Below are 26,382 nucleotides of genomic sequence, written 5' to 3'. Positions count from 1 at the left end.
GAAAATCCACGAAAATATCCAGATGTGCATTTTACCCCTTCTTGCATTAGAATCACCCAGATGTGTAAAGAGAGGTACACAGGAGGTTGGCCAGGCCTGCGTGTGGCTCCCTTGTATGTGTGAGGTCACCACTGCAGCAGTCAGTACAGTGGCAGCAGCTGTGGCTTCCCTTCCAGGCTCCTTACCACAGAGTCAGCAGAGCATTTAGTGGCAGGCTCAACAGTGGCCATTCTCTCTTCTACTTGGGAAAATCACTTAACTTAAAAAAAATTATATTGAAATAGACATATAGAAAAGTGCACAAATCGTGTCAGCTTAATGAATGATCCCTGTGTGATCAGTCACTGTCCAGATAAAGAAATATACCCTTAGCGGCATCCCGAAGACCCCCTTGTCCCCACCCACCTCTTTCCTGTTTCACTCTCTACACCTTTCATCCACCCAAAGGTAAGCATTATTCCAAATTTAACACCACACAACTTCTTGAGTCTCATTCTCCTCATCTCTGAATAGGTTACTGCCAACCTTAGACATTGCTGTGGGTCTCAAGTACGATCTGTGAAAAATAACTTTTGGGGTATGACTCTTGATGGGCATATGAGCCATGTCAACAAGTGGGACACCGCTCAGAAAAAGACCAAATACACCTTTATCACCCAGGAAGAGTGGCCAGAGGTTCACAATAATGTCTCCAGTTCTCTTCCTCAAAAAATGGCGGGGATTCCCGAGAAAATGCCCTGCTGCCCTTTGCAGCAGTCTCAACGTGTGCACATGCTGACTGGAAATGAGAAGGGGCCAGATGCCGTCCACTTTGTGCATCTGATTGGTCACATCACTGCTCACTCCCTGGGGCGGTGGAGCAGTTCAGAGCCGGGGCCTCCCTTCTCCGTCTCTCAGGGGTTGTAGGGGATGGGGGAAGAAGTGCGAATAGAGAGGGGGCACAGGGGAGGCCTCTAGAAGTTCTCTATGGCTGTGGGCACTGCTCCCAGAAGTTGGTGGTACTTCATTTCACCCAACAAAAACAGTCCTAGTAACAGGCCTGTGAATCTCACCATTCCCAGTTACAGGGCTGACAAGTGGGAGGGAAAATGAAAGGAAGACAGCGCCCTGAGCCAGTGGCACCGTTGGGCTCCTACAGCGGCAGAAAGCTCTTGCCCGGGCTTGCCCAGGCCGGCTTTACACAGGCCCCTGAATGGGCCTGGAACCCATAGCCTCGAAATAAGTGTAGGGCTGGTTAGGCCAGCACAAGCCCTTGCTCATTAGTTCAGGTCTGCAGGTTGGATCCCCATGTGGGCCAGTTAGCTTTGCCCGTTGTCAGCAATCCAGAGCTTAACCAGCTGTTTTGGCTGCCAGCGGGGATAGGAGACTGTCAGAAGAGGGTGGACTCACTGGTGAAAATTCAGTGCCCCTTGTCCCATGGCTTACTGGTGACTGCAACGTGGACCGGAGGTTTTATCAATAAAGGGTGCATTTGGGTTAGAAATGAGCATATCGATCCAGCGTAGTGGCTCATGCCTGTAATCCCAGCACTTTGGGAGACTGAGGCGGGTGGATCACCTGAAGTCAGGAGTTCACAACCAGTCTGGCCAACATGGTGAAACCCCATCTCTACTAAAAATACAAAAAAATTAGCCAGGTGTGGTGATGTGCACCTATAATCCTAGCTACTCAGGAGGCTGAGGCAGGGGAGTTGCTTGAACTCAGGAGGTGGAGGTTTCAGTGAGCCAAGATCACACCACTGCACTCCATATTGGGCAACAGAACGAGACTCCATTACCAAAAAAAAAAAAAGAAATGAGCATGTCTTCCTGAAAACTCAGATAGGATTCAATTTATTTTCTTGATTAGACATATAAATTGTTGGTCAGTCTTCAGAAAGTCAGGTGTGATGGCGATGGTAGTAGTGACGTGAGGAAGCAAAGCTCAGGCCTCTCTGGGCTTTGCCACGTACCATAACCTGTCTGGACCTTTCTCTCAGTTCCCATTCTCTTTCACACCTCAACTATATAAACACTGACATCTATAATGCATATTAGTCTTTTAATCATGGGATTTCTTTGTACTCCCTTCAATACCTACATTGAATTTTCTGAAACAATAATTTAAAAATAAATAAATAAAATTGAAGTGAATCCTTTAAGTTGTAACAAAATAATAAAAGCTGACACTTCTGGAACATTCCCTATGTTTCAGGCACTGTTCTCAGTGCTTTTTATATATTCCTTAATTTAACTTCCCCAACATACCTACAAGGTATGTAATATTACTAACCCCATTTTCCAGATGAGGAAACTAAAGTACAAAGAGGTTAAATAACTGGCATAAGATTATGCAGTTAGTAAGCGGCTGAGCTGGCCCTAGAGTGTGTGCCCTTAGTCAAAACATTCTGCTACAAAATTATTCCACCAGTTGGGAGCCAAGGATGGAGAATAATGTTAATTGAGCTCCTCTCTCTTGGATTTGTCTATTCATTCATTCAATCATGACTTCATTCAGCAAATATTTATGTAGTGCCTGGCACATGGCAGGTTCTTGACACTGGAGATGTATGGTGATTAAGGCGGACGAAGGTCACTCCCTCCTGAAGATGGCACTCTAGACAATCAACAGGTAAACTAGTAAATAAACAAGACAATTTCAGGTCATGATTTCTGCTGTGAAGAAAATAAAGCAGGTTAATGAGCCAGAGTGTCTCGAGGAGAGGGCCCTATTAAGTGGGCAAGCAGGGAAGGCTGTGCTGATGGCCTGGTGCCTGAGCTGAGGTCAGAACGGTGAGAAGCCAGCCGGGCCATGGCCAGGGCAGAGCATATGTGGAGGGGAAAGAGTAAACTCCAAGATCCCAAGGTGGAAAGTGAACTTGTCATGTTCAGAAATCAAGATGGGGGTTAGCATGACTAGCTAGAGTGTGGTGAGTGGACTGCCATATCACCAATGCCTGGTGGTCCACGGTAAGGAGTTAGGACTTTATTGTCTATGAACTTGGAAGTCTCTGGGTTCTTTTCCTAGGGTCCACATACACCCATGGTCTGAGGATAGTACTGAGAGTCCACAAAACTAGAAGAATTGGCCAGACGCAGTGGCTCACACCTGTAATCCCAGCACTTTGGGAGGCTGAGGTGGGCAGATCACTTGAGGTCAGGAGTTCGAGACCAGCCTCGCCAACATGGCAAAACCCCGTCTCTACTAAAAATACAGACATTAGCTGGGTGTGGTGGTGCATGCCTGTAGTCCCAGCTACCAGGAGGCTGAGGCAGGAGAATCGCTTGAACCTGAGAGGCAAGGTTGCAGTGAACCCACGTCACATCACTGCCCTCCAGCCTGGGTGACAGAGTGAGACTCTGTCTCAAAAAAAAAAAAAAAGAAAAGAAAAGAAAGAAAGGAAAAATTAACATCTATATATTTTTCTAAGTTCAAACAGAAATGTAATATTTCCTTCGATTATGAATGTGGTCAACAAAGCTTCGTGGTATTAACCACACCTGTGACTTTGTCACCAATGGTATTAATTTAGTGTTGCTATTAGACCTACTTCCAGCTCTTGTTATGTAAAGAGGCACAGATACCACTATACCACAAAAAGGTGTACACAAATTTTGATAACTGAATTTCTATGTAGTCATTTTAAAACATTTTAAAATAAGAGGTGAACAGGTATCAACAGACTGTTAAAGAGGTCCATGGCATGAAAAAGATTAAGAAGGTGGGCTGGGCGTGGTGGCTCACGCCTGTAATCCTAGCACTTTGGGGAGCCAGGGCAGGCAGATCACCTGAGATCAGCAGTGTGAGACCAGTCTAGCCCACATTGTGAAACCCTGTTTCTACTAAAAATACAAAAATTGGCCAGGCGTGGTGGTGCACACCTGTAATCCCAGCTACCCTGGAGGCTGAAGCAGGAGAATGGCTGGAACCTGGGAGGTGGAGGCTGCAGTGAGCCGAGATCACACCACTGCACTCCAGCCTGGGTGGCAGAGTGAGACTCCGTCTCAAAAAAAAAAAGAAAAAGGGAAAAAAAAAAGAAAGCAAGAAGGCAACGTGGAGAAGAATGGGATCATCTGCTTTCGCTTTCCCAAAGACCCCTCTGGCTGCAGTGGGAAGAGGGGATTGTAAGAAGCAGAACCACATGTGAGCTCTGTTTACACAGGGACTTTGATTTAATCCTTGCCACAATCATAAGAAGTATACGTTATTTTGCCTGTTTTAGAGATGAAGACACTGAAGCTCAGATTTCTGGTAGTAGCTCAGCTGGTGAATGGCAGAGCCGGGATTCAAACACGCATCTGCCTGACGCCAAAAAGCAAGGGGATTCGTGGGCCAGTGAACGGGAGCCTGTGATGAAAGGGTCAAGGGTAAACAGTATCTGCTTGGCCTCCTGAGCTAGCTTGGACCTCTGTGCCACATAATTTCACCTGCAAATGAACCGCCAGCCCCTTCTTTCCTTAGCGCTGGTTCTTTCCTAAAATCTGCCCTCCATACACCAATAACACAGCCCTGTGCCGAGCCAACTAAATATTTCATGGGGACTTTAATTTAACTCTAAAGAAATTCATCCAGCTCCGAGAGTAAGCTGTAACCTCTAGAAATAGCACTAGGGAGCACTTGGACCTGCGGATGACATTGCTACTTCCCCAGGAATGCTAATGCTCTACTGGGCCTCTGCCTCTTCAAGCATTGCTGTGGATAGGCTCGGCCCAGTGAGCAGGAATGCTTTCTACAAACATGGGCTCGCATTGGTTAGCAAAGACGTGTGTGTGTGTGTGTGTGTTGGCACAGGTGAACAATTGGGTGCTATTTACTGTTCCCTTATTCCCTGATCTTTGTTCCTATATCCTGGTTCTGAAAGAAGGGAGAAGTGGTGGGCTTGGCATCCAGTCTCCTCAGTGGACAAGGACACCAAATATTTTGCGGGTGCCATGTGACCCCTAAGAGTTTCTCCTTGTCTCCAGCCTGCGGCGGGTGGCGTGGGCAGACAGCCTGACTCATGTGGCAGGAGAGCAGATGTGTGCGTTTGCGTTCCCAGGCATGTGACGCCGAAGTATAAAGGATGAACCCTGCAGATGCTCGTGTGGGCTAGTAGTGGGAGTGAACCTCCCTGCCTTCTTCTGATCCCATTGCGCTGCAGCTCAGTGACCCCAGTGAGTCCTGGCAAGTTCCCTGAGCATCTCAATAGGTGCGGGTTGGAGGGAGAAAGCTGCCCGCAGGCGAATTGATCAAAAGACAGGAAGTGAGCAGATAATCTAATTTGAAATGGACTGAGATGCAGATGTTATTCTGCTCAACTGCACAGCACAAAAGGACTGGGGCCTAGGGAGAATTTGGAAGCAGCTCGGTGGAGCCAGTCTTCCGGCCTCTGGCTCAGCCTGGGCCTGGCATCTCCATTCCTTCCCGGACTGTAATTAACACCCCTCCGCTGACAGCTGCGTTAAACCAGGTTGGAGCAAGGGGCCCTTCCTCTTCTGGCTGGGCGGCCCACATGACGCTGTCCAACGTGTTAGAGGAAACCGGGTCTGGGGCGGGGCAAGGGGAGAAGGGCGCCCTCTAGTGGGGAACCTACGGCTTCAAGTCTTCCTTAGGCTGGAGGATGAGGACGTGTGTCGGATTGCATCCGCAGCATGACCTGACTCTGGTTCTAATGTTCCATCCTCCTGACAAAAATCCCTCCTGCATACAGGCATCTGTCAGAAATCAGCCTGCTTCAGCTGCCAGCAAGAAGGGGCTCGAGGGCGGGCCACGTTTAGGGGGGTCCCCGCCTTGGCTGTACTGGCTCTTCACTAGGGACTGATTGTGTGCCCTCTTGGGGAAAGTCACTACGAACCGTGCTGTAATAAGAAAGCCAAGCGCACAGTCTGAGAATGTGTACATGGGGGTCTGAAGCTAGCTTTCTTCATGTCCTAGCTGTGTGTATTTGAGCAAATTATGAACCTCTCTGGGTCTCAGCTTCTTTGTCTCCAAAACAGGGCTAATGGGAGCTTTGAAATGGTGTTTATGTTATTTTTTTTTTTTAAGATTTGATCCCTGCTTCAGGAAATTTATCTAATGTGGAGATGAGATATGCACACAAATGTCAACAGCAGTAATAGTAAGAGCTAACATTTATTGTGAGTTATCTGTGTCAGGCCTAAGCTTTGTGTGGGTTGCTCATGTGATTCCCATAGAAGCTCCATGGAGGTGGGAACTATCATTATCCCTACTTTATCGATGAAAAAACTGAGGCACAGAGAAGTTAAGATCACGCAGCTCATAGGTGGCAGAGTTGGAGTGAGTCCAAGCCTCCTGTGCTAATACAAGGAAATTTATAGTATATGCCACGGCGGGTGGCACAAGCGTTGCCTTCTCTCTTTGGTGACAAAGAAGGGAGGGCTTATGCCTGGGAAGATGATCAGAGAAGGCTTTATGAGGATGGTAAACTTTGAATAGACCTTGAAGAGAGTAGGTGGAGTTGATGTTCGGACTTTTGATGTGGAGTAAATATAACTGCAGAAAAGTATAAGGTGTGTTGAGAGCCAGCTGAGCTGGCCTGGCTGCAGGGGAGGGGCAGTGTCTGGGAGAGGAGTGATGGAAATGGGGCCGAACTTGCAGGAGTAGGCAGACCACGAGGGCCAGACTCCCACGCACTGGACTGCAGAGGAGTGGGAGTCGTGAATAATTTCTTAAAGAGGGAGGACAGGTGCAGTTGTGGTGGTGCATAAGTGAGTTTTGCTAGAAATACTGAGCACCCGCTTTATGTTTCGTGTATTATATGTATTATTTCCTTCGTCCTCGTAACATCTCTGAATGGGCAATTATTATCCCCACTTTACAGATAAGAAAAATGAGCTGGGAGAGAAATCACACCTATCTAAGGTCACACTGTTAGTAACTGGCAGGGCTAGGACTTGAACCCAGTTTGGCTTGGTGCCAGTGACCCAGGCAATGTAGTCACAGGTCAGAGCAGGTGGAGGGAAGCAGAGCTATGTCCTTGACTTTGGCCTTATTAGGAGAGCCCCTGCAGGAACTGGAGAGAATGGCAGGCTAGGAGACTTGGCAACACAAGGACTTAAGCACCCCTTGGTCATTGTACCATGGAGGTCATGCTGACCTTGGCCGGAGTGGCATTGGTGGAGTGATGGGGTGGAGACCACATTGCCTGGAGTATGGTGATATACATGGCAAGGGAGTGAGGAGAAAAGTACAAAGGGCCCTTTCTTGCCTCCCTTCAATCTTTTTCTTCACTAGAGCCGATTGAATGTGTGGCCAATTCGGCATGCAGACTCTGAAGCCAAATTAAGTGGCTTTGAATCCTGGCTCTGCCACTTACTTGCTGTGCAACCTTGGGCAAGTTACTTGAACTCTCTGTGCCTCAGTTTTCTCATCTGTTAAATAAGGATAATAATAGTAATGAGTAACCTGTCTCATAGAGGTTTTGTGGGTACTGAGTGAGATAACATGTAAAGGGCTTAGTTCAGTGCCTGACACATAGGAAGAGATACGGGTATTAGCTGTATTGATATTACAAGTCCGATACCGTAGGACATTCACTGTAGAAAATACTTCAGGATCTTCTGACTGCTCTCTGGGGCATTGCCTCCTCTCTCCCTGCCTGCCTCTCCAGCCTCATCTGACAGCACGCTCCTGGCCCTGTGTGTTCTAGCCACTCTGGCCTTCCCACAGCCCCTGGAAAGCACCAAGCTCCCTCCTGCATCGGGGCCTTGACACACGCTGTACCTTCTGTGGGAATACTCACCCAGGCCTTCTCACTGGTCACCCGTGTTCAGACAACTGAGTCTCATCGGGGGAAAACTCCTGTGGACCTTCCAGGCTCTGCCCAAGCCCTGTTCCACCTTCTTATGGTGCCATATATAACCCCTCTATAAACACACTATAAACACAGCACGCGTGCAATTTTACAAGTTTTGTTTTGTTTTGTTTTGTTTTTTTACAATCTGATACCTGTTCGCCTCCTCTATTGGCCTGCAATTTTTTTCTTTTTTTTTTTTTTTTTTTGCTGTCAGGGACTGTGCCTGTATCTGTTCACCGTAGTATCCCAGCACTTTGCACACTGCCTGGTGCAGGGCAGAGAGTCAGTGGAGAGCTGCGAGGGTACACTGAGCATTAGCGAGGAGGAAATAGGCGGGGAGAGGGCAATGGGCTCTGCGGGCAGCCCCCGCCCACGCTGAAATCCCCCAGTGAGCTCAGCAGCCCCATGTTACCCTCAGCCCCTATCCTCATCCAGAGCCAAATGTGCCTCATCCCTCCCGGGAAAGCCAGGCTTGCTGGGCACAGAGCTGCTTCCTATCTGGGTGTTCACAGATAACGCCAGCCTCATTTTCACAGCCTCAGGCCTGGCCCTGCTTGGAATTCCATAAGCCTTTTCAATATACAGGGGATCTCCAGAGACAATTACCTTGGAATGAAGGTTTCCAGGAATGCTTGTTCTGGGTAGCGTTTTCTCATCCCAACTGTAGGCTCCTAAAGCTTCCCAGAGTTAAGTAACACAATTACAGAGTTAAATGACATCAAAGAATGGGAGGCACTCTGCAGCCCCAGCAGCAGGTGAAACAGGAGACGTGGAGGCCTGACTTGCAGAGTTGAAGAAAGCTGCCTGCATGGAGAGGGGGCAGGGGCAGCTGGCCTCCCCAAGGGCAGAAAGCTGGGGTGAGGGGGTGCAGTGTAAAAAGGTCAGAGAAGAAAGATCTGGAAGCTGATCAGAGATAGAAGAGAGGATCTGAAAGAGGATTCAAAGGGAGCTGGAGAGGCCATGTGATTCATTCTCCCCAAAGGAGAATCATGTTTCGAAGAAGGGGCTGGGGAGAATGACTGGCTTTCCAAGCTAAGTGCTGGATTTTTCCCAGTTTTCCAAAGGACGGACAGCCTGAGGTCTGGGAGGCCTGGACCCCACATGGGTCCACAGAGACAGACAGTCACACCAGAGAAGCACATTGTGTCAACATAGTTGTGTGTGTGCTCCAGGTCACCCGGGAAAGGCCGCAGGGGGCCGAGTGGGGGACGCAGTGACCAGTTAGGGCTGTACATACACAGAACAGGCCTGCCTGCCTCCAAACATGCCCACAACTCATCATAAGGTCTCCATAAGCCCTTGCTAAGATGATCCTCATTGTCAAGTTCAGTAGCAGCAGCAGCAGCAGCATTGCCATCCCAACAGCAAACACCTGCTGGCTACTTACTTGGAACCAGGCCCCATGCTCAGCATTTACAGACGTGGCCTCATTCATCTTCTCAACAGTTCTAGGAGCTAGATACTGTTATTATCCCCACGTTATAGATAAGCAAACTGAGGCTTAGAAAAAGTTGAATAAATGACTTGCCCAAGGTCATACAACAGGTAAGTTGAGTGCGAGTCCAGGTAGTTCTAGGCCACGCTGAAAACTAAGTTCAGTTACCCCCTCTACTGCCTCGCTAGCCCCTTATTGATAGGGCAGCACTCTACAGTTTTATGATTGATAAGGCTCTTTCACAACCAACATCTCTCTTGACTCTCACATAATATTGATAGGCAGGTATTGCCCCATTTTACAGTGGAGAAAAATGAGTCCCAGAGAAGGGAAATGAGTTGCACACAGACATTTGGACGTCAAGGAGCAGAGGCATTGGCAGGTCTCCTGACCCATCCCACCCTCCCATTAGCATGGCTGTGCGTAAGGGAGGGCAGCCAGGCCAGGTGGAGGAGGCAGGCCTGAGGCTACAAGAGGTCATATCCAGGCACGGTGGCTCATGCCTGTAATCTCAGCACTTTGGGAGACCAAGGCTGGTGGATCACGAGGTCAGATCAAGACCATCCTGGCTAACACGGTGAAACCCCATCTCTACTAAAAATATAAAAAATTAGCTGGGCATGGTGGCGGGCGCCTGTAGTCCCAGCTACTTGGGAGGCTGAGGCAGGAGAATGGCAAGAACCTGGGAGGCAGAGCTTGCAGTGAGCCAAGATTGCGCCACTGCACTCCAGCCTGGATGACAGAGCCAGACTCCGTCTCAAAAAAAAAAAAAAAAAAAAAAAAAAAGAAGTCAGCGCCATGGTGCTAGGGCACTGCTGAGTAGGAGGGAGGGAATTTTGCCCGAAAGGGGGCAACAGCTGTCTGAAAAAGAAGAGAGGGAGATGGGAAGGCTTTGCTGGCTTCAGATGGTCCCGGATCTGGTACTGCCATTAGACCGCTCCTCATGCCATTCTCAGGAAGCCCAGAGTGGGAGCAGCGGGCCCAGGCAGATGCAGACCACAGCCTTGTTGTGAAAGCTCATCTTCCTCCCAGCCAGGCTCATGTCCCAGGAGAGGACCAGTGGCCACACCAAGCCTTCAGGCATTGATAGAAATGGTGGCAGCTGCATGGCCCCTATTAATCTCCAGGAGGTCAAAGAGAGTATGTTTTGGAAGTCACCTCCAGGCAGGCTCCTGCCTGCCCTCCCCTTGTAAACTCTACAAACATCCAGGAGATAAAAGAGGGGGCCTCTCAGAGGCAGAACACAAAGCTCTTCAAAGAACACTTTCAGTCAAAAATAGGGAGAGGAGACAGAAGTCTTTCTCTCGGAGGGAATGTATTTCTGTACCCCTGTGCGGGCGCACATCCGCCCCGTGCCACAGCCAGGCACATGGGATGCATGGAGCACTCTCTGCTTCCCTTCACCAGTCTTTTTCTTCTTCCGGCAGACCTACCCTGTGGCTCTAATGGTCCCAGCCTTTTCTGGTTTTCCATCCCGCCTGGGTTACGATTTTAGACCTGCCTTCCCCAGCTGGCCCCTTTCTGAATTTCTTTCCCTAAAATCAAATGTCCCTGCTAGCGGCTGCTCTTCACTGACTAGTCTGGTCATCAGTTTCCTCCTCAGAGTATTCAATACTGCTGACCGCCATCATCCACTTAAGCAAAGTGGGCGCCACTCGTGTATGTTCTGCCTCTTCTAGTCAGGCACATTAAAGCCGGGGATTTGACAGCCAGAAAGGAGCTTGGAGAACCTCTGCTTGAACCCTTTCGTTTTACAGTTGAGGACACTATTCTGGACGGTGGAATAATTTGCCTAAGGTCATGATGAGGTTGTGGCCCACAAGTGACAAGAGTCATGGTTCTTTTTGGTTTAAAATTTTAAAACTTTGGAAGGCCGAGACGGGTGGATCACCTGAGGTCAGGAGTTTGAAACCAGCCTGGCCAACATGATGAAACCCCATCTCTGCTAAAAATACAAAATTAACCGGGCGTGGTGGCAGGCGCCTGTATTCCCAGCTCCTTGGGAGGCTGAGACAGGAAAATCACTTGAACCCAGGAGGTGGAGGTTGCAGTGAGCCAAGATCGTGCCACTGCACTGCAGCCTGGGCGAGACAGAGCGAGACTCTGTCTCAAAAAAATAAAAATAATAAAAAATAAATAAATAAAATAAAAATTGTATTTACTTTGAAGCATTCAGAATGTAACCAAACAGCTGCCACTTTTTTGTTGTTGCAATTACAGAGCGGTACTCAGTTAACAGAACGACAGTTATCATGTGTAAGCTTCATCGGAGTCAACTAAAGATGGATAAGCCACCGCCCCCATACATAACTACTTTGTGCTGTGCACCAAGAACCTGCTTTAAATTTTTGTGCCAACTTACAACCCCATATTGTGTCAGGCAAGGTTAGTGGCCATTAAAAATACCACCAAGACAGGATTATCTAAAGACACATTCAGTAGTGTGTTAACTAGACAAAAAAAAAAAAAAAAAAGGACACTGTACAGTTAAAAAACAAATCCTATATAGCCTTACATTTCACTTATTTTCTTCAAAAGGAATGGGTTTTGTATGGGGGGTGAGTGTCAAATGCTTCATATACAAGAAAAAATGCTCTAGAACCAAATTCATCATCATCACCCTGGTCTTCATTTTCTTCATCTTCCTCCTCCTCCTCTTCATCTTCCTTGTTTTCCACCTCTTCCTTTTTTTCCTTGCTTTCTTCAGCCCTGATAACTCACTTTTCTGCTGCATCGGACTTTCCTTTAGCTCAGTTTGCAGCAATATCCTTTTGGCACTTTTCCTCCAGCTTCACAGCCCTCTTTTCATATGGCTGCTAGTCATCTGCAGCCGTGTTAGTCCACATCTGCCAGCGCCTCTGCAGCATCACCAACGGGCAGGCCAGGATGTTCTCCTTTGATTTGAGGGCAGTACTCAGGAAAGAACAAGATGAAGGTCAAAGGAGGCCTCTTGGGTGTGTTAGGATCCTTTAATGTTTTTTCTGTCTCCCCTTTAGGAGAGATACTAGTTTCCTTTCTCTTTCATAACAGGCCTTTTCCACCTTTGCCCTGTCCGCAGATTTTCCCTTCTCTTTAGCAGACATGGCCTTGCAGCACTGAGTACTTCTGAGAAAACTTGGCAAAGCTGACTGAGACAGCTGGGTGCTGCTTCTCCTGCTCCTCCCAGCAAGTTTGCACAGACTGTGCACCTCATGAGTTTTTGCCTCTCAGCTTCTTAGGGTCTTCTTTGCCTGTGTTTAGCTATTTGTCTTCAGCAAGGCACAGAGCTGCCGATTGCCCATCTGGTTCTCACTTGCCCTGGTGCTATCTCGATGGAGCTCAGTGTACTTCAGTGGCTATGAAAGCAGGAGCAGTCACCAAAAGCCAGGTCTTCTGATGTCCTGTTCCCTGCTCTTTCTGCTGGAGAGCACGTCCACCCCTGCCTGGCCTGGCCCCCACCTGTCCCCCCAGGAGGCAGAGGAGCAGAAGGGCTTGGATGAGTTGTCATTGAACATGCCCGTCAGCATTCTACATGCCCCTCAGCCTCTTACACCAGCGACTCCTGGGTGGAATTGCAGTCCGAGACCCCCAACTTACTAGTTTGCTTTCATGGCACATTATCTCTTCATCTGAAGGCTGCTTTATAGCATAATGTCTTTTGTTTTGTTTTGTTTTTAAGATGGAGTCTCTCTCTGTTGCCCAGGCTGGAGTGCAGTGGCATGATCTCAGCTCACTGCATCCTCCATCTCCCAGGTTCAAGTGATTCTTCTGTGTCAGCCTCCCGAGTAGCTGGGACTACAGACGTGCACCACCATGCCCAGCTAATTTTTGTATATTTAGTAGACAGTTTCGCTATTTTGGCCAGGCTGGTTTCGAACTCCTGACCTCAGGTGATCCACTCAGCCTGGCCTCCCAAAGTGTTGGGATTACAGGCGTGAGTCACCGCGCCCAGCCAGAATGTCTTTTTAACTAAGGTAAAATAACGAATGCACATGTGATTGGAATAATCTGATCCCATGTGACTGTTGCTGATACCCCAGTGCGTTCAAGCTAAAGTAGGTAATTGCTCCTCTATGTTGAGATTATGATATTAAGTGCAAGAAACTACCATCACAAACCCTTCATGGCCTCCTTTAGCTTGTCACTGCCCTTTCCTGTCTCCTTCCCTGCCTCCCTTACCCCCAGCATCCTCTTGACTGGGGACAAAGGAAAGAAAGACTGGGGCGGGCAGGAATGTGCCCGCAATGTGCGCATGAAGCCAGTTCCCTGTTTGTAGGGAAGTGTCAGTGAGTGAGTAGACAGAAATGCGCTCTCCAAACATGGGGCGCAAGCTCTCCCTCGGCATGTGGTCATTCTCTGTGTGCCCAGGGAAGAACCCTGTAGGGAGCTGCTGCCCATTTCCAGATGTGTCTCCATAAGGACTTGCGGAATTGTGTTGGCATAATGTCACTGTTGGCCAACTTTTATCGACTTGTGAAATGATTTCCAAATTTCAATCCAAAGTTTGCCCTTTGGGAGGAAAGCAGGGTGTGAGGAAAATAAAATTGAGGATAGAGTTGTTGACTTTGGTTCATTGATATGGATTTTTTAAAAAACAACCAGGAAAGGAGCGGATGCCACGTTTACTTCTCGCCCATTTCAACACTTTTAATTTTTCTAATCTTGCCATCTTTCCTCCAGTTTCTTCATTCCAGCCCACTTAACTCTTGTTTCCTCCCCTCAAGTTTCAGGTAGGGCTTGGCTACCAGTTTGGTTCATTTCTGTTGCCTGACACCTGTGCTCAAAAGCTGAATTCAAATCAGTGCCTCTGTTGTGGAGGGGCTGAGGCTCCGAACGGCCCAAGCAACCCTTGAAAGAGTCCCCTAAATGAAGGCGCTAATAATCCTCTAATCAAACCTCACTTTGAACCCAAGGGTCGATTCACTTGCTAGCAGTCATCAGCACTGTCTTGGAAAAATACAGAATGAATCATTCACATTTTCTATTTGCATCTGCACCCTAGTTGCTTTTTAAGGATGACCTCACTGTATAAGGCTCCAAGTTTGTTAAGCTGTGCTGGATCGTGTGACTGCTTTATGGGGTGGAACCTGAATTGGTGATGGAGGATTGGAGTTGAGGTGGAGAAGAAACTGACCTTTGCCAATGAATTTATCCTTCCTGTACACACATCATAATTCCCTTGTGTGTAAAATGTGGGCCTGTCTCCCTGCGTTCTTTGCAATGTTTGTACGTAGTCATTCAGAACTCATTAGCCTGTTTGTAGATTGTTGGACCACACTTCACTTTCGTATTTCATCTCTTGCATCAGCTGATCTCCCAGCATTAGAAAATGTAAATCGTTGTAGGCTAGTCTGAGACACAGTGCCCAGGTCATAAAAATATGGCTCTTAACAATTAGTACAGTATAAGGTAGAATCATCAGGGCAGCTTTTTACAAATATAGCTTCCGGGGTCCTACCACCAGAAAGTCTGATCCAGGAAGTCTGGGATGAGACTCAGGAATTCACATGTTAACTGACCCAGCAGGTGATTCTGAGGTCGGTGGCCCCCTAGATAGCATTTTGAGAACCACCATCGAGACTCTTCTTTGGGTCTACTAATGACACCTGAAGTTTCACCTGGACAGCGACGTAAGTGGCCGGTGATCCAGGAGGCCTGAATCCTAGCCAGCCGGGATGAGCTTTGTGACGTTGGGCCACTTGCTCAGTTTCCCAGTCTCTGCTTCCTCACTGTGGGACAAATGGGGTTGCATTAAGGTTTTTCTGATTTCTGTGGTTGCAGCATTTTTACTTTTCATTGTAGCCCCCTTCAGCAAAGTTTCTTACACACCATAAGCACTCAGTGGAGTTCTGTCAACTGAACAGAACAAACACTACTCAATATTGAGAATGGGCCGGACATGGTGGCTCATGCCTATAATCCCATCACTTTGGGAGGCCAAGGCGGGCAGATCACAGGGTCGGGAGTTTGAGACCAGCCTGGCCAGCATGGTGAAGCCCTGTGTCTACTAAAAATACAAAAATAAGCCAGGCATGGTGGCCCACGCCTATAGTCCCAGTTACTCGGGAAGCTGAGGCAGGAGAATCGCTTGAACTGAGGAGGCAGAGGTTGCAGTGAGCTGAGATTGCGCCACTGCACTCCAGCCTGGGTAACAGAGTGAGACCTTGTCTCTAAAAAAAAAAAAACAGCTATTGAGAACGCAGGAGCCCAGTCTGCTAGTTTCCTCCTCCCGAGCCCCTACCCTAGGACACTTTGAGACTGTCTCTGAACAGTCTAGTAGTGATACCCCCTGTTTTTAAAATTGTTTATGTATTGAAAGGGATCTAACGGCAAGTGAACATGAGTTATAGCTTCAATATCCATGTACTTTTATGAGTGATCATTCAGATCTGTATGCTTTGTTGACTTAGAGCCACTCCTCAAGCAAGAAGCCAGACCAGCATCACATCTCCAGTAGCAGTGACGGTTGCTGGTTGCAAGTCTCTGTACCTCGTCTCCTGTGGCCACCCCACTGACAGGCTGTCTCTGTTCCTTTCAGAAAGCAGATCTGGCAGTGGCAGGCCTCACCATTACAGCTGAACGGGAGAAGGTGATTGATTTCTCTAAGCCATTCATGACTCTGGGAATTAGCATTCTTTACCGCGTTCATATGGTAAGAGACTTATTTTATAAGCATTTATGTCATTAAAGTTATTTGCATGCAAACACTGAGTTATACGGGAATAATGAATGACTCACGGAAATATTTAGATTTCAAGACTTAAATGCAAATGTGCTGGGCTATTTTTTCTCCTATCAGCTGCACAAACTTGCAAACTGGAGGGATGGAAAAGTCATGCTTGTGGGCTTTCCAGTAAAAATTGCTTCTGCCTCTCTGAATAGTGATGACCAAGAATGGTCATTCAATACTTGGTGGATCCTGTGTTGGTGATTGGCCCCGTGGGTCACTTTGCTCCCTTGCCTGCAGCCCAGATAAGCCACCCTAGCATTTCTCAAGCACGTTGCCAACTTCCAAGTCCACCTGTGTTCACTTCTAGTGTTGCAACTGGCAAAGGAATGTAGATTCTTTCTCTCTCAATGATCTGTCCTGGAGAATAAATTGTAGATAACTTAATGTCATTTATACCTGGCCTGCCCTTTTCTGCATTCCATGCCGCCTATCAGAAAGACTCCTCTGGCTAGGTAGGCCAAGGTGAGTGTCACAGTGAGTTTGTGAAAACACACCAACAGGCAGCAGAGTACAGACACGACCTTCAAGTATACTGGCCGGTGGGAAGAGCAGAGGAAGAGTCACCCTGGCTGGGTCCCATCCATCAATGGATAACCATTACAGCGCCAGCAAATAGCTGACTTTGCTAGTTTACCTTACTGGACCAGAAGAGCCTTCCTCTCCTCTTGTTAGCTGAACTGGCTCTAAGTGCAGAGCGTCATACAGATTTGCCCAACACGCTAGTCACTCTCAGTGCCTGTGATTCAGCTGCCATGGTATGCTCCAGAACAGAGCCCGTACCTCGAGGCTGCCCAGCAGGGTAGAGACCAAGAGATCACCCAACATGCCTGCTGAAGAAGTGACCCCTTGCCAGGCCCCACATCCCAGCTCTAAGAAAGGGGGATTGTCCACCTTTGCAGCTCCAGCCTATGCTCCTAACCCTGTAATGGGGGTTGTTGTTAAGGGTTGAATTGTGTCCCCCCAGCCAAAATGTATCTTGAAGTTTTAACCTCTAGGACCTGTGAATGTGACCTCATTTGGAAGTAGGGTCTTTGCAGATGTACTCAAGTGAAGATGTGGCCATACTAGATTAGGCTGGACCCTAATCCATTGTCTGGCGTCCTTATAAAAAGAACGGAATTTGAACACAGACACGTAGAGGAGAATGCCATGGGAATTCGAAGGCAGAGATTGGAGTGATGCATTTACAAGCCAAGGAACACCAAGTATTGCTGGCAACCACCAAAAGCTAGAGGAGACAAGGAAGGATCCTCCTAGAGTCTGCAGAGAGAACCTGGCCCCACCAACACCTCGATGTGGCCTTCCAGCCTCCAGAACTATGACATGATAAATTTCTGTTGTTTTAAGCCACCAGTTGTGGTACTTTTTTTATGGCAGTCCTGGGAGATGAATACAGCTGTGTCGTTCTTATTTTAGAAATGAGGAAACTGAGTTGTAATCAGTTTAAGAACATGGGCAAGGCCACATGCTAGTAAGTGAAAGAACAGGGTTCAAACCAGGAATGGTGTGTTTGAAGCCTGTGCTTTCTACAGGACAGCAGCTTGCCACCCTCTTGTGTGTGGTCTTTGAATCACTTGCGTAGGGCACTTCTGTGCACCCTTTTTCTCAGTTGGTCCTCAAGATGGTTCTTTGGGGGAAAGAGGGCAGGTATGATAATTCCCAGTTTACAGATATGGAAACTGAAGTCATGCTTGGGGCTAGTTCAGGGCTAAGCCTGGAACCCAGGCCCCTTATCTCCAGGAGGGTGTCTTGCCATCGTTACATCTGTTGGTACTCACTGGGCAGTCTTCCAGCCAGCACCATTTCTGGAGCTCCCCTCCCCCACATTGACCCCTGGAGTCAGGGGACATCCAAAAGAAATGGAGACACATAGCCTTTGTCCAAACTACCCTGCTGTGGCCTGTGGTAGCCACACCACTAGGCTCTGGCCTTGATGTCTAGATTCCTGGAGGGAACTAATGCCCTCCCGGCGACTCAGTGGCCCATCAGGAACCATCTGGTGGAAGGCACCTGACCCCAAATGTTTTCGCCACCAGGAAACACCTACTGCTAGGCTGCCCTCCCCACCTAGGGCACCACTGTCCTGAATACCAACTCTGAGCAGAAAGAAGCCACAATTCACCAACCCTCTGGACATCCCAAATTGGGTTTTTGACTAAATATTTCCTACCACCTGAAGACCTGTATGAGTTTCCCTGTATTCGTTTCTGGGATGTTAACTTTTCTGTGTCAACTTGGCTAGGTTATGTTGCTTAGATGCTTGGTCAGATACTAGTCAGATGTTTCTGTGAAAGTATTCGTAGAAAGGATTAACATCTACAGTGAATTGACTTTGTAAAGGAGAGTACTCTTGATAACGTGGGTGGGCCTCGTCCAATCAGTTGAAGGACATAAGAGCAAAACCTGAGGTTTCCCAAAGAAGGAATTCTGCCTTAAGTCTATCACATAGAAATCCTGCCTGAGTTTCTAGCCTGCCTGCCTTTTGCACTTATCAGCCCCCACAATCCTGTGAGCCAATTTCTTAAAATAACTTTCCCTGTCTCTCCCAATCTCTCCTTATCTCTCTCCCTCTCTCCATACACACAAACACACACACCTGACTGTTGGGTGAGGATTCCTCTCCTCTCCTCTCCTGGCCTCCACACTGAAGCACCAGGATGCCATGTGGCTGCCTAGATCTGATTGGTGACAGGGGGCCAAGCAAGAAATGAGTGCTGGGATGAACAGCTTACACTAAGCAGAACTGACAGTTTATACATTTATTCAACAAATATTTATTGAGTGCATTCTGTGTATGAGACACCATGCTTAGAAAGTACCAAAAAGTCAGCTGAGGAGAGAACAATCCCAAATTGACTAACCCAGGGGATACCTGGTTAGAATTAGTCTGAGAGGAACGTTGTTATGTCTGAAACAGAGGAGGCCTTAGGAAGATCTGCTGTGGCTAAAGGATGAACTGGTAGAGTCCACCCCACGAGCCTAATTCTAAAATTACATACTCTATCTCTAATATCATAGTGTTAAGGTAATGAAATTAAACACTGGGTGTTCGTTCTTTTGCAATTTTTCTCTAATTGTTATCTGTGAGCAATAATATGGGTAATTTAATCAAATTTATGAACTATAAGGATCAAGAATGTCTATGTTAGTTCTATGTTTATGAGGTCACCTGACTGATGAGTTATTGTTACTAAAAAGTGAGCATCTGGTGGCAATCAAACCTGTGTGCAAATGTAAAAATTATTAACCTAGAATGCCTAGTTAAGAATTATTGCTGAAGCCTCCAAAATAATAAGTAGTGGCAAGTATGTCTCTGAAGTCTAAAGAAATAATTTGTGACTTTCCAGCGATCTAAGATTATCTAGGCATTTTCATGAGCACAGATCATCAACAGTTGACTGTGGGATATTTACCTTCTTCCTAACACCGGGTATAATCTCTGTTTCTGTTCAGGCATCCTTAGGACCAAAATAAGAATGTTTTGCTCTTTTTACCACCTACTCCCTGTTACTCACAGGCTGGCTGAGGATTCTGGCTTTGGCGTTTGTTACTGTTTTTCCATCCTGCTTTTTAAAAGTCTCTCTTTCTTTCTCTCTCTCCTCTCTCTCTCTCTCTCTCTTTCTCTCTCTCACTCTCACTCTCCCCCTCCCTCCCTTTCACCTTCCCTCCCTCCCTTCTGTCTCTCTTTCTCTCTCTCTTTCTCTTTCTCTTTCTTTCTCACCCACCTTAAATGTCCTTTTCTATTCTTATTCTACCAACTCTCCCTGGATAATCTCACTCCCTCCCAAATCTGTGAATCTAACCCTGGCTGCTCCCCCGAGTTCCAGTAGTGTATTTCTGACACATTTCTTCACATCTCCATCTGGACGTCTCACAGGCACCCCAAAAACTGTGTCACAAACTGCATTCCGTGTGTTTCTGACTCACACTTATCCCTCCTTCCCTGTGCCCCATATCAGGAATTTCCATCCAGTAACCTGAGCCATCCTTAACTTTTCTTACCTTACACATTCTATTGGTCATCTCACCTCCCAAAGAGTTCTCAGATACACTGCGTATCACCACTTGTGCCTTGGTTCAGGCTTTCCTAATCTCTGCTGCCATTCCTGTAGCCTGTATCCTCCTTTAGGCCAAGGCATTTCTTGCCCATTACTGGATCCCCATCAAAAGGCAACAGTCATTATATGCATTCACTAAGAAACAGCAGAGTGAGAACCATGGACTCTGGACCCAGACTGTCTGGGTGTATTCCCATCTTTTACAGTTATTAGATGCATGTCACATACATCTCAGCTTCTTCATTTGTAAAAATGGGTTGTCATGCAAATTAAATGAGAATACGTATGTAATACATTCATAGCAGTGCCTGACATATACACAGTAAAGTGTTAGCTATTATACTCAAGAAATGTGTATTAATTGTTCCTTCATAATCTATTTGCAGCCTGGATGTTGGTTTAAAAAAAAAAATAAATGTAATCATATCAACCTCCTACTTGAAATCATTCACCAGCTGCCCATCACTCACACAAAAAAGTTCAACTTTCTTACATCCAGGTCTTTGCCTGCAGGCGCCTTTGCCCCTTGCTGCTCACTGCTCTTTTGTCAGGTCAGACCCTTCCTGCCTCCTCATCTAGGTTCATGCTCATCTGCTTGCCTCTCAGCCAGCTAACAAACTCTTGCCTGGCTTTCAATACCCAGCTCAAATGGCACTTGCTCTTCCATGTGGCTCCCCTAGATGGAGCTGCTTGCCGTCTGCCTATGCTTCTATTATAACACTTTTAGGCTGCATTATATTATTCTTTGTTTATCTCTCTCTCCCTTTGTAGCCTCCAATGGGAGTTACATTAAGGGAAAGGTACCCTCTTTTCAGACCATAGATTTTTATATGATTTTTGGTATGGAAAATGGGGTCATCCTAAACATGCAGTATTTACTTAACAGGAAGGAAGGAGGGCAGGTCATAAATCCAGTGATCCTGTGGGCAGTGAATGCTATGCTTTCCTTTGTGCTCCTGATTGGGCAGCACTGAGCCCCAGGAACCTGAGATTCTATTAGGGAACCCTACAGGGCCAGTATTCCAGGCAGCAGGACAAGTGACCCAAATAGATTTTTTTTTTGCCTTCTGGCCTTTACCCCTGTAGGTCTTGAGAACAAAAAGAGGTGGGAGGCAGATGTTTCAGGCAGCCTAAATGCAGCCTTTGCTCAGGTCTGGCTGTAGCTGCCACCTGAACTCACTGCTCGCTTGTGCGCTCTCTCTCTCTCTCTCTCTCTCTCTCTCTCTCTCTCTCTCTCAATGCCTGCATATTCCACACACAACATAGCATCCACCTGAGAAGGTATCAGAATCCGTGTCTGGGGCCAGATGGGCTTCTAGGCTATATATAGATGGTCCAGCCTTTAGCATTTGTTGTCCCCTGGTACCTCAAGGATGGGAACCAAGTGGCAGAACATCTGAAGTTCAAGACTCTTGGTTTCCCTGGCACATCAGCTCATCTCCTTGTAATGATAAGTTTAGTATTTGGTATGGCAGTATAATTCCAAGGACATTTTGCAGTCAAGGGTTTTATGGCATTAATGCATACTTTGAGCTCTCAAATATACCTGTGAATGGAGGGGAAAAGAATATGAAAAACCAAAACCATTTGTATTTGACGTTAGAGTATATCATGTAGTTTTCTGTCTCTTTTTTTCTGCAGCAGCAATTTACCTGATGATGTTTGTTCAGATTAATATTAAAGTGAGTTTATATTCCTCAAGCACACCCTGACTGTTATAGCAAGGCATCATCAGAGTGTGGTAGAAGCCAACCTGGGATTCAGTGTTTGGCCCATAGAACCCCCACATGAATAAATCTCACCCAAACAGTTCATTGTTGCTGGGTGCAGTGGTGCACGCCTGTAATCCCAGCCACTTTGAAGGCTGAGGCAGGAGTATCACCAGGGTTCGAGGCTATAGTGAGTTATGACTGCACTGCAGCTTGGGCAACAGAGCAAGACCCCACCTCTTAAAAAATTAAATAAGTTAAAATAAAAACTCAGTATTGACATCTTCAAGGAAATTGGGAATATGTGTAAGATGGTGGTTTGTTGACTCACGTCTCCTAATTTATAAAGCACTTTCATGTACAGTCTCTGGTTTAATGGAATAATGCCGTGAAGCAGGTAGTAGGATTCTCATTTTACAGGACAAAATTCTGAAACTCTGTGAGCCCAGTCAGTGCAGAGGAAAGAGGAAAAGCAACACAATGTTGCAGGGGGCATTGAAACCAGGTTTTTGGTCTCCAAATCTCCATACATGTCCAACTACCTGTCTTTATGGTATCATAGGTGTATTTCTTTCAGTGTCAACGCTATGCTTTAGGTGATTTTTCAAGATCCTTTCCCATCTGAGGGTACTATCTCTGATCCCAGAGAGGGTCCCAAGCCAGCTAGAATATCCGAGACTCCTGGAAAATGTGAGCTTACCATTTTCCCTCCATACCAACTTGTTCCACCTTTGGTTAACAAATGGGAAAGTTTTATACTCTGTTCTTTTTCTCTTCTTAACTCTTAGCTAGAGTCTTCTTTCTCAAGGAAAAGAAAAATCAGACAGTGTTTAAAAAGTGAGGGAGAAATAGGCTGGGCGCGGTGGCTCACTCCTGTAATCCCAGCATTTTGGGAGGCTGAGGTGGGCAGATTATGAGGTCAGGAGTTCGAGACCAGCCTGACATGGTAAAACCGTGTCTTTACCAAAAATGCAAAAATTAGCTGGGCGTGGTGGTGCGCGCCTGTAATCCCAACTACTCAGGAAATTGAGGCAGGAGAATCACTTGAACCCTGGAGGCGGAGGTTGTTGTGAGCCAAGATTGCAACATTGCACTCTAGCCTGGGTGACAGAGCAAGACTCTGTCTCAAAAAAAAAAAAAAAAAAAATGTGAGGGAGAAATAAATGCTGACATTAAATTAATGCATGACATTGCTGGATATATTACCCGTTTTTCAAGAAGGTCTGTTTCGTTTCAGAAAGACTGTCTAGGAAAATGGAGAACAATGCTAAGTAAACCAGTGAATCATTTCTAATACTGCTTAATACTCTGTTATAAGAAAATGGAAAATGAATAGAGTTCTATTCCTTAAAGCTAAGTAACATGATAGCCCATATAATGGAAATATGGATCCCTGAATGTATAATCATATTAATATTAGTTATTTACTGAGGGCCTCTCTCTGAAGAAGCTCAAGGTGTGTTATCAACATTATTTTAGTAATTCTCACGGCCCCTCTTCATGTGGATTAAAGTGCTCCGTTCATGGTGCTCCTTTCTATGGGAGAAGATAATGGCACCCAGATAAGTTGAGTGGCTTGCCTAGCACCACCACTCAGCAAGTCCAGGTCAGTGCCAGGATTAGAATGTAGGTCTCCTCACACCAGATTTTCAGCCAGTAAGTGAAAACAGATACACTAGCATGTGAGTTCTATGGGCAACAGACCCATCTGGGTGCTTTACATGGATAGGAATTAATTACTTGCTTCCTTTTTTCCTCTTGGAGTCAGAGATGGAAAGCGCATGCTAAACCAAAATATCAGCAGGACAATCCATTGCAGACACACTGAGGGAGGCCATCCATGGGATCCTGCTGAGGGACAGGAAGAAATCACCTCCTCCTGCCTCTCCCAGGAGTCTTGGAGAGACTGCATTCTCTTACCTCTTCAGCCCTGGACAGTGTTTGAGTGACCATTGGGCACTGCTGGGAGTTGACTATATCACAAGCAACCTTTCTATAAATTGCCACTTAGTTCTAAAGACTGTAAAAAAGCACATGAAGGACCCTTTGTCCTTGGCTATGCTGGGAGGGGATGGAGTTTCGGGAAAGAAGAGAGCTGGTATCATGCATTTGTGTAGGGAAATGATGGCTAGGCTACAGAGCCCTAACACAGATCCAAGAGAACCTGCCACATGTCTGGTCCACTCTGTCAGTGACTTCTTCGGGAAGGCTGAGGAGGGATTGAGTTCTAAAGGTTGGAATCACTGGCTTTTAAGAGTCCTCCTTCCAGAAGAAAGCCTGGCATTGCCCTAAGTGCTTCTCTGGAGAGCCCTAGAGGAACTCTCATGATGCATATATTATAGCTGTAGAAACTCCAGGAGTTCTGAAAAGTGGCTGTAGCCAGATAGCATTCTTCCCCAAAGCATCTTTAACATGTGTCACCATAAGAGAGAAAGTATAGTATTTCTTGTCCGTTGAGGAAGGCATCAGTATAAAAGGAAGTTCCCGCCTTTGTAACACACTATCTCCCCACTCCCCCTTCACTCACAGCTACCATTAGACAGAAGAGGAGTGAACATACATACAGCTCTATGTGTTAACTCACTGAATTCTCAGAACAACCCCGTGAGGTAGGTGTTATTATTTCCTGCATGTTACACAGGAAGAAACAGAGACCTAGAGGTTACCCAGCTTATCCAGGATTGCGTGTCTTGTAAACAGTAGGGCCAGAATTCAATCTTGCACAGTCTGGCTCCAGAGTCTGGGTTTTATTCACTACCTGTCCTGACTGCCTGGCTCTGGTGTCCCTGTGAATCTGGCTTCAGACTCTGGGAAAGCAATTGCATTCTTCCTAGAACGTCATTTCTTCCAGTATGTATAGAGTGAAGTATCAATGAGCTAACAGATTATTTTGAAGGATAAGAGGAACGTTGGGCATGCAAGGGGGGTTTAATGCCACTTCACAGCTCCATGGATAGCCCCACTACTATCGTGCAAAGGACCTACACACACCAGGATTGTGGTCAGTTGATGACCAGCCCTTTGCATCTCTCCCTCCGTCAAAGAGCATCAGGGATACTGATTGACGGTCAGTCTGATGCACAGTCCAAACGTCAAGGGAGCTAATTCTAATTTTGCTGCCATCTAATTTTCAATTTCATCAGCAGAGCTTGACCTGTCTTCAACATTTGAGGCATAGACTATATATAACCACCAATCTACTTCCAAAGTGGTTGTATTCACCGGAAGGAACTGGCCAACTCACAGTCAACAGAGACGTGTATAAATCAATACAAATGCCTATAAATACAGCAGAGTCACAATAAATGGTGATGGGTATAAATAAATAATGTTCAAGAGTACTCTAAGAGGGTGTGTAGGTTGAGAGTTTGCTGGCATTGGGGAGAAGGCGTGGGATTAATTAGGGAATTTATTGGAGTAAATAAAGATGTGAAGATTAAAAGGAGAGGAAGATGCAGTACAGCTGCCATTTGAATGAAGGAGAGTGTGGCATGCCTATGGCACAGCTTGATGAATGAGCACCAGAGAAATTGAAGCCATCACCAATGATTTGAGCGAGGCACTTAACCTCCCTGGGTCTCAGTTCTTCCATCTGTCAGTATGGAAAATTGGGTATTGAAATCAAGAGAACATAGTGAAGCACTTTTAGTTCTTCAAAAGAAAGACATCACCATCATACCTCCTTTGAGCTAAGGAAAATCAATTATTTGGAAGAAATGCCTATGGCATATGACACCTGACTTGCCCCAAGTGCCAGTAACTCATGTCTTTTGGGAAGAAAGTGATCTAAACCATCCACATAGAAAAAAATCGTGGGCACTCAGAATCTTGCAAGAAACATACTTCTCTTTGGCATCATAGAAACAGCATGGATTTAGCCTAAGCCAAGGCTGTATAAGCCCGGACCCAAATCTCAAATGACTGCCCATTCCTTGCTCTTCTGGTTGGCGTCAGTCAATCACAAGTAGAATCAGATGTTGCCTTGCCAACGTGATTGGTGTGTTTCTGGGGGAGCTTTGTTCATGTCTTGGTTTTTGTTTGTGTGATGTTCTCTGTTTTATAACTTTGGTCTCTAGGAATTTTTCCCACAGCTGTGCATCATTCCTTATCACCTATAACCAAATATGGCAGCTTTAAATAGTGCTGTCATTTTCCTCAATTTCACCTGTTGTGATATAATCAGGTATAGATTTCTGACATTGAGCATCTAATGGGGTTTCAGAGTCAGAAAGCAACAGTAATAGATTTTTCAGTTGAGAGACAGATTGAAACAGTCATAAGTGACAGGGCACGTGGAATTCATGCACTTTTACTCAGAGAAGCTCTGGGGTCAAAAAAGACCCCAGGAGTGGACCACGCTAGTGATTTCTATTGCGGTAGGTGTATAGGCATGATCGGCTCCGTTACTGATTCCGTACTCTGTATATGGATCCTGCCCTCTCTGTGTCTTCCTGTGTCTGGATGATGAAGGAAACACAGTCAGCCATGATGGACACAGGAATGATTAACTGGGGACTTGGATTCTGCTGCTCTGAAGTCCTTTGCCTTCTGTTAGAGGATTTATGTAATGACGGGATGAGACAAGCTTAAATGATCTCCTCATTCTTCTCCTGCTCCCTTCCCTAAGTTACTGGGTTTTGTCCCCCAGTTGTTTCATTTTTCCAGTAATACCTGAGTGTTGTCTGCAGACTGAGCAT

The 26,382-nt window shown here is 46.5% G+C and overlaps 1 protein-coding gene across 2 annotated transcripts in view; it reads left to right on the top strand.

Moving 5' to 3' along the window:
* The window catches only part of GRIK4 (glutamate ionotropic receptor kainate type subunit 4), a 355,193-nt gene that overhangs the window by 291,690 nt on the left and 37,121 nt on the right, over positions 1–26,382 (top strand). For both annotated transcript variants that reach the window (XM_031652867.1, XM_031652866.1), the window contains one exon: positions 15,727–15,840. In XM_031652867.1, coding sequence (XP_031508727.1) covers positions 15,727–15,840 — 114 coding nt within the window. The remainder of the gene's footprint in view (positions 1–15,726; positions 15,841–26,382) is intronic.

This window comes from Papio anubis, chromosome 12 (genome assembly GCF_008728515.1).
Source record: "Papio anubis isolate 15944 chromosome 12, Panubis1.0, whole genome shotgun sequence".
Lineage (NCBI taxonomy): Eukaryota > Metazoa > Chordata > Mammalia > Primates > Cercopithecidae > Papio > Papio anubis.
The sequence above is the reverse complement of the archived record's forward strand: the minus strand, read 5'-3'. Positions and strand labels throughout refer to the sequence as shown.